The sequence below is a fragment of the Salmo trutta genome, chromosome 28 (assembly GCF_901001165.1).
Source record: "Salmo trutta chromosome 28, fSalTru1.1, whole genome shotgun sequence".
NCBI classification, from domain to species: domain Eukaryota; kingdom Metazoa; phylum Chordata; class Actinopteri; order Salmoniformes; family Salmonidae; genus Salmo; species Salmo trutta.
This window is the reverse complement of record NC_042984.1, coordinates 31,611,661-31,620,749: the sequence shown is the minus strand read 5'-3', so window position 1 is coordinate 31,620,749 and position 9,089 is coordinate 31,611,661. Positions and strand designations below refer to the sequence as shown.

Here is a 9,089-nt window from a genome sequence, read left to right as displayed (position 1 = left end):
CCACCTGTGCAGAGATGACTGGCAAGACATCAGACATGGCCGTGCCTGCCTGGCACACTGCTGCCCTGGGGCTGGAACCCCTCCCCCCATACCCAGCACAGCCTGGTACAGCCCACCATAGGATAGCACAGCACAGCTACAGTATAGTCAAGCCCTTTCTTCTAACAAATTACCTTTACTTAAGGCAACCCTAGTAAATGCAAGTGCTCATGTACTTGCACAAGCACACACTTATTGGCTACAACCCACCACACCTGTTCATTCACAATCCTGTACACTGAAATGAACAATGCATACATACGTAGGGTATCTCACTAAGAAACAAACAAATAGGTCTAGGAATTATTTTTTATTTTGTACAATTGCATGGTCAGTTTGTAATGTGCAATTGTATTAAAAACATGTTTGTACTGTACACATTGATGGAGCAAACTGAAACGAATTATAGTAGAAAGGAGTCCACAGGGAAAGCAGTAATGATTGAATGTACGGAAAGATGAGCTCCAAGCCAACACTCTTCTCTCCACCCCCAATCGTTGTGTGTGTGTGTGTGTGTGTGTGTGTGTGTGTGTGTGTGTGTGTGTGTGTGTACGCGCGCGTCACTGTGTGTCAGTCCTGGTCGGAGAGCTCCAGGTCTTCCACCAAGTCCTCGTCTCCCTCTGCCAACTCTTTCAGAGCCACGCTAGACAGCTGCTTGGGCGCCTTCGAGGCTTTAGCCCCCTCTTCTTCTTCTTCATCATCATCATCATCATCATCATCATCATCATCATCACCACCACCATCTATAGAGACAGGAGAAAGAAGAACATGAAAGAGGGATTCATTTAAAGGGACAATCTGGGATTCAAACAACAATGCCAAAGTCTGGGCCTATGTACCAATCCCTGATTGCCCCTTAAGTAGGAGTGATCACTGTCTGGAACACCAAGTTAGAATTATTTTGGTTTTTTATACTGATGTTATACGATCATTTTAAACATGTAGAAAACAAGACAATATCAGGTAGCAATGTATGTAAATCGCTTGGTCTGGAATGTGATTGGGATTAGTTCTGCCCAAAATGAGGTTGAGTGGAGAATATGGCAGGTTCCCTTTAGAAGGAGAGAACAATATGTTGGAAGCTCCCCTCAGTTCAATTGGAAGGCTAGGTGGAGCCATCACCATTTTGATTACACCCCATCAAATTCCTTACAGATCTGTCAACTCAAAAGTGGTAGGAGGCTGGAGATCAATTCTGGACCAGGCCTGTATGTGTCCTCTAACACTCACACTAGCGTGCAGACCCGAACCAAACCGTACTCCGCTGACTTGCATGTTCCATTTTCACATTAGCCTTTCCATCACAGTTCCAGAAACTACAGTGGATGCGTAACCAGGCCAGTCCAGTACAGCTTGGTTCAGTAGTGTGAAAAGCACACATTTGTCCTGCTCTGTGAGAGAAGCCAGTCCACAAACCTGAAGCACCATCACGGTCTTCCCCCACCCCCTCATCGTCGCTCAGGTCAGACAGCTCTTGAAGAAGATCAGCATCATCATCATCGTCATCATCCTCGTCAGAGCCTCCCTTTTTGTCTGGCAAGAAGAAAGAAATTGAATATGAAATAGCAGTTAATGCTCCTCATTAGCTTTGACTTGGTTTTATTCAGATCAAGGTTTCCGTAAGGAAAATGTGCTGCCGGATATTTGACCGACAACATTTAATTTACCGGACCAATATGGAACCTGATTAGGGGTTCCACCCACGGTAATCAGAATGACAGAAATCACATTAAGATTATGGTTACTCATTAACAGAACATGCAAGTTGAGGATTCAATGATGTGCGGTCCTTCTTAGCGAATTCGGATGTGCACTTTGAACATGTTAGAATAACTGTCCACATTTACTTAGCCTCAGCCAACAAGACAAGTAACAAACAGCAAAATCACTAGTCTTTGTCAATCTACTAGAAAAGTTTAGGCTACCTATTCTATTGGTCAGTTAGTCGAGAAAGAAAAAGCCTATTCCAAACAGACTCTGGGACAGTTGTGGGACGACACATCCAAAATTCATACAACCAGTACATATCAAAAAAAAATAAAAAATGCAATTAATCTGATGCAATAGATCAGAACGTTTAGCAATTCTTTTTTTCATAAACTATTATTTATTCACATTATAAGCGCAGAAATGCGCATAAGGTAGTAGACTACACACAAATGTTTGTTCCATAACGCAATTAGCGGGAAAACACCATTGTCAAAAGGGCATGGCACAAGCGAGCAGCTTCGTGCGACTGATGAAAATATCAGTTTAGAAAGACAGAAGATCTAATAGGCTACTTTGAAGCAAGGTAAGACATGCCTCGTAATATGTATTAAAACGTTCAGGTTTCAAACAATTAAGTATGTTTTCAAAATGCATACTGCCTCCAGCTCATTGCAATGTGGTGTGACGCGCTGATGAAGACTGCCTTCCCTTGCCATTTGATGCCACGTTCAAAACAACTGGGAACTCGAGGGCCTTCCGGGTGACGCAGCTGATCCAGGTTCGATCCCAGCCGGCCGCGACCGGGAGACCCATGAGGCGGCGTCTGGGTTAGGGGAGGGTTTGGCCGGTCGGGATGTCCTTGACACAGTCGCCAGTTGGACGGTGTTTCCTCTGACACATAGGTGCGGCTTGGCAGGGTCGTGTTTCGGAGGACGTATGGCTCTCGACCTTAGCCTTTCCAGAGTCCCTACAGGAGTTGCAGCGATGGGACAAGACTAACCACAAATTGGATATCAAGAAATGGGGGAGAAAAAGGGGCACTTACGACTTCAGTGCATTCAACAGGAAAATAAAAATAGCTCCGACTGAACTTTTTTTTTTTTTGAACGGTCATCCAACTCGGGAACTCGGTCTTCTTTCCCAGTTGTCTTGAAAGCACCACAAGATGCTGCAGCAGCTCTTGTGCTGTCTGACACATTTTCTACTCAAAGGCTCAATATCTGTATGCTGTACGCCAGGGATCATCAACTAGATTCAGCCGCGGGCCAATTCTTTCTTGAGCAGATGGTTTGGGGGCCAGAACATGATTACAAATCATTTGTAGATAGAAAATTGACCTCAAGAAGCCCAAACAGATAGAGTATAATGTTTGTTTTAGTCAATCATTTCAAACGTTGCTTACATTTGTATACGATCTTGTTTCTCTCTATTATGTGTGGGAATACTTGGGAACAGATTTCTTAAAATCACTTTGAGCTGATTTCCTGGTGTTCTAAGTCTATTATGCCAAACAAAAATAAAATAAAAATGTGCCCATTGGCAAAGGGAGGTAGTTTCATGAGCCAATGTTAACTAGTGTTAACACAATGACTGGAAGTTAATCGTATCTACTGGCATGCTAGCAGTTACCATAGACTTCCAGTCAATGTGCTTACGCCAGTTAGAAGTTGCGTTAACACTAGTTAGCAACTTCCTTCAAACTGCATGAAAAAAAAAAAAATGGTATCCACGAGTTCAACTTAGTCTGCGGAAGTAGCTAAAGGGCGTCACTGCCAAAATCCTGAAGTATCCTTTTAATTAAGCATCTCAGAGTATGAGTTGTGATATATGATCAGTTTTCCTTTTGGCTCATAATTAATACGTTTACATGAACAGAGGAGACCTGATCCTAGATCAGGCTTGCTTACTCCGAGATGCTTTATGAATATGGGCCCAGAAGTGTACACATGCAGGCAGTTAGGTAGCATCTAACCACCTTGGAATTGCCTATTACCTGCATGGTGATGGAGCTGAGAATACATTACTCATGACAGTTTACCACAGCCAATTTCACACATCTTACACTCAGTTGCTGCCTAAATATATAAAATGGAGATAGCAGGCAGGCTTCACTTCAGACAGCTACAAATTCCTTCTGTAAAATGGGCGAGTCTGTCTTGTGTGTAGCAGAGGCCACTGCAGAGTGGTCCCTGAGCTTTAAAGTAGGGTTTGATAAGATGCTGGTAGCCAAGAGGAGAGAGGCAGACACTTCAATTGCTACACTCCCAACACTTACTACTAAGAGCATATTTACCACACACACACACACACACACACACACACACACACACACACACACCTAGAATGACCAGTCAAAATGTATTTATTGGTATTTCAATCAACGAATAGGCAAAAAAAAAAAAAAAGACTATTTCGCAATGGATTTTCTTTCTTCTCCTGGACAATTGGCCGGCGGAAATAGTATATCGACTTTTCTGTTTATTTTTTTTATCGTCCAAAAGCCAGCCAGCCAGCCAGCCAGCCAGCCAGCCGACCCACCCACCCACCCCCTGACTGGGGTTGAGGTCAAACATATACAGGTTAGGAAAAAGTCATAATTCCACACGGAAGCATTTGAAAATAAACAAAACAAAATTCATGGGACCTGCGCTGTTGCTACAGGATAAGGGTTGAAAATGTGACCAGCAGTTGGGAAATCAAGCAGATCAGCAAAAATGTTTAAATGAATAGAACGACAGGAAAATAGTTACGCTGTGTGTTTGTTGAGTAGTTAGCTGAACTTCACTACGATTGCATTTATTTTTCCACTTTGATGGAAAACGTTCCGTACTGCTAACATTCACTTCCAGTCATTTTCGCTCGCATTGCTGGTACAATGGTTTAGAATTCTTGGGATATTAGAATCCTCGTCTTAACCCGTATATTTTCGACCTAGACTGGGGTTGTGAGGGACAGCAGGATCTACATGCCCGTCTGCCCCCAAACAACCTGAAGGACTTGACACCCCACAATAAGAACTAGACATTCATATTAACCAGTCTTCTCCTCCACTCAAACTTTCCTCCTCTACATCTCCACCACTGGGGCATCTCAGCTGACTCCAACCAACCACAGTTTGGTAAGCTGCCCAAAGGTTGGAAGGTTGTCAAGGGCTGGAGGGTGGGTTGGTTGGTGTGTGCGGAGGACATGCGGGGGCAGCCAGTTAAGCCCTGGGAGCTGGAGGGAAGCGGAGGGGGGAGTAGGGGAAGTACTGGGGAGCGGCCACCTCTGGCTGTTCCGGTGGGCTGGTTTGAATTAGGAACCCCCACCGGGATCCAAGCCTGTGCTTCCTGAGAGCGAGAGAGGGAGCAAGGGGACGGGCCGCCGGGGCGAGGCGGGCCTGCGGCTCGCCGGCAGCTGCCCGCCCATTTGCGGAGACTCTCCCTACAATAAGGACCAGATGAAAAGAAAACCCCCTACCACCCCCTCACTCTCTCCTTCCGACCTCTAAGGCCCCCCCCCCCCTCCCTCGAGCGTGTCCAACTGTAAAGCTGTAAAAGAGGACTCCTGCCTGTGTCCTGTGGATGACCCAGAGCAGAGGGCCAGACACACAGGGCTTAAAGGAAGATAGGAGTGACAGCCGCACTCAGCTGAGAGCGAGAAAGGGAGAGGGAAATATAGAAGGATATAAGAGAAAGAAAGAAATATAGGAGAGAGAAAGAAATATAGGAGAGAGAGAGAGATAAGTAGACTCCAACTAATTGGATAGAGCATGTCTTGCTGGGAGGGCAGCATGGCTACACTGAGGTCAGTTGTACATTACCTCAGAATGAGCCATTGATGGGATCAGGATTCACGAACACCGACTTCAATACAGCTTACACTCAGATTAGAGAAGTAACGTACTATCTCAAGAAGAGCGAGGCCAAAAATTCACCCCGGAAAGGGATGAAGAGCTGTTTCCTTGCCGTATAGGCGCTTAATTGTGTACTACAGTGTGTGAGTGTGTGCTTCTGTGCTGTTGGCCAACAGTCTGTAGATCAGGGTTCCCTAACTGGTGGTTTTATGTGGCACCCAAGTTCTGAGTGATAAAAAAAAATGTAAACTTTTTTTATTTTGTATTATTTATTGTTGGACATAAGACTGTAAAAACACCAGGAAATTAGCTCCAAGATACTTGAATTTAAAAAATGTGTTCCTAAGTATTCCCACGCATGATTGTATACAAATATAAGGAAGGTTTGAAATGATTTGGTTTTAAGTCAAATTATATCGGTTTGGGCTTATTGCGGTTAATTTGCAGTATAAACATTATTTGTAATTATGTTCCTGCACATGGACCATCCGCTCAATCCCATGGCTGAATCTAGTTGACGATGCCTGCTGTAGATGGACTCTGTGCAACTCACTGCAGCCTCCTAATGGCCAAGACATGCATAGGACCCTCAAGCATGCGCATCGTCAGGTGAGGGACACTACTGGGAGTTTTTACTGGCCAACTCTAACAGGAAATGTAGTGAGAGAATTTGGCAACGGGATACCAAAATGAGTGTTTCTTACGGGACAGGGCCAAGTCATCGCTCTTGGTTTTGAAATGTTATCCTTCCAATTGGTGTGTAATGAACAGGACCCAGCTGTGTATGTAAATGGGGTTACCTTTGACTTTGAGTCCTCCGTCGTCATCGGAGTCGCTGTCGGACTCAAAGAGATCCTTGAACTCCTTCTTGTCCACAGCCTTCTTCTCCTGAATTTTCCTGCGTTTGATCTCAGGGAGGTCCAAGTCTTCCATCTTAAATGAGAGAGGAAATGTCAATATGCAGCTCCACTTCAAAATGTAGTGTTATGGAAAACTTCTTGTCAAAACAGGTGATTTGGGACCACATGACAATGAGACCATTGATCAAGATCCAGAAGATGCAGCAAAGTCACTTACAAAACACTTTACAAACATTTAGGCCATATTTATTTCCTAAAAACCACTGGAAACTGGGAACAGCCCCCATTGAAAAATAACAAACGAATAACGAGGTCAAATTCTTCCAAAATGTTTGCGTGCAACCTTGAACATTTCCGCCAATTTCCCACTGACATCAATGCTTTATCTTACTCAAACCTTCAAGTTACATGTATCGTTTGTAAAATAGGATGGGGACGTTTGTTGAATTTGGATGAATGCCCTGAAAACCCTTTTAACTTAAAACAGTTGGTATGTAGGTGCGTGTGTGTGTGATAGTTACCCTCTCCTTCCCAGAGATCTCCAGCTGGATCTCCTTCTCCCTTAGCTTCTTCCACTGGCTGTAGTACCTGGTGAGGGGCGTCCCCTCCTCCGCAGTCTGCTTCTCCCACTTCGCCTGCACACACAACCATGAAACACACTTGTTACATAGCCACTCTGTATTTGTGTGTGTGTGTGTGTGTGTGTGTTAGGGCTGGGAATTGCCAGGGACCTCACGATACTTAAGATACCGATATGATGTATTGTGATTCTCACAGTTCTATATGTACTGCGATTTTATTGCAATTTGATGTTCCAGACATATTGATCACTATATGTCTGCATGAGAAAACACATTTTGATCAGTCAGGGACATAAGTGCTTAAAACATGACTCACTATTTAAAAAGATGGCGAAAAAGCGTTAGGATGAAAAATACAGCCTTTTTGGTGCAGGTTCAGCCGACTAGCGCTAGCTAACACTACCTAGAAGAAACCCCACTCCCCACCCTTTTTTAAAATCAATACTTGGAGTTCAAGTATTAATATAATAAAGGAAGACGGGTTTCGAGCCATTACTGAGGAGACGGATCTCAGTTTATTCCTTTCCGAGGCGTATTGACATCTGATTTCATCTAAATGTCTGGGTATTGTTGTGTACTTTCACTTCAATTTATACCGAACAAAAATATAAAATGCAACTTGCAAAGGGTTGGTCCCATGTTTCATGAGCTGAAATAAAAGATCACAGAAATGTTCCATATGCACAGAAAGCTTATATCTCAAAATGTTGTCCACAAATTTGTTTACTTCCCTGTTAGTGAGCATTTCTCCTTTGCCATGATAATCCATCCACCTGACAGGTGTGGTTTATCAAGAAGCTGATTAAACAGCATGATCATTACACAGGTGCACCTTGTGCTGGCGATAATAAAAGGCCACTAAAACGCGCAGTTGTGTCACAACACAATGCCACAGATGTCTCAAGATTTGAAGGATTGTGCAATTGGCAAGCTGACTACAGGAATGTCCACCAGAACTGATTCCAGAGAATTTAATGTTCATTTCCCATAAGCCGCCTCCAACGGCTTTTTAGAGAATTGGACAGTACGTTCAACCGGCCTCACAACCACGCCAGCCCAGGACCTCCACATCCGGCTTCTTCACCTGCGAGATTGTCTGAGACCAGCCACCCGGACTGATGACACTGTGGGTTTGCACAATCAAAGAATTTCCGCACAAACTGTCAGAAATTGCCTCAGGGAAGCTCGCCTGCGTGCTAGTCATCCTCACCAGGGTCTTGACCTAATTGCAGTTCGGCAAATGCTCACCTTCGATGGACACTGGAGAAGTGATCAGAGCGACAGAGCGAGAGAGAGAGAGAAGAGAAGCTGAAAGAGGAGACTGGAGAATCTACGCCAGCCCTTCCCCTAAAGGTCTTTGCGGATGGTATTGATCAGGCCCAATAGGATTATCTGACCTCCAAATCCAATAGAGCGTATAGACCGCAGCTTCCTTCGTCGGTTAGCTAAACCTATTTACGACAATTTGCAGTGGCGGTTATTAGGCTGGGCCCCAGCACAAAGAGGAGAGGACAGGACGTGAGCAGAAAGACCCAGTGCTTTTGTGAACACTTCAAACCCAGAGAAAACAATGCTATCGGATTCGGGTTGAGTATTTAGCACAGCTGTTCCCACCTACCTACCTACTCTAGAAGACGGAAAAAACCTTTCGCTCAAAACTGGAAAAAAAAATATAAAAGAAGCATAGGCCTACCAAGAAAAATAGATCTTTATGCTTCAGTTGAGGCCCATTGAAATGTGATCTGTGTTTGGGTGTCTGGGGCCCGCTGCAGCCGGAACGGGGGCTGGCCTCTACCCCGGCCGTGCAGCATGGGGACAGATGCCATGGCGAAAGGCTCCTTCTGGGCTGGGAGCCGTGGCGACAGGCGCTGCCTCCGGTGCCACGCTGTCCGTCTCTCAGTCTCTGGCAGCGTGCGCACACAAACACACTTCTCCCAGGCTAAATTACACACAGCGACAACCCCTCTTTCATTTCACTCTTAAATCTTTAGCACGGGTGCGAGGCACTCAGCCAGAATCGGAGGCGCAATGCAGCCTGGGAAGGGTGTGTGCTTGGTGTGGCAG

The 9,089-nt window shown here is 44.9% G+C and overlaps 1 protein-coding gene across 1 annotated transcript in view; it reads right to left on the bottom strand.

Moving 5' to 3' along the window:
* Window positions 1-334: 334 nt before the first annotated feature.
* noc2l (NOC2-like nucleolar associated transcriptional repressor) overlaps window positions 335-9,089 on the bottom strand; it is a 29,493-nt gene continuing 20,738 nt past the window's right edge. Inside the window, exons 16-19 of the mRNA XM_029719621.1 lie at window positions 6,966-7,079; window positions 6,385-6,517; window positions 1,456-1,572; window positions 335-782 (exon numbers count right to left, since the gene is read on the bottom strand). Of these exons, the coding sequence (XP_029575481.1) occupies window positions 610-782; window positions 1,456-1,572; window positions 6,385-6,517; window positions 6,966-7,079 (537 nt within the window). The 3' untranslated portion in view covers window positions 335-609. The remainder of the gene's footprint in view (window positions 783-1,455; window positions 1,573-6,384; window positions 6,518-6,965; window positions 7,080-9,089) is intronic.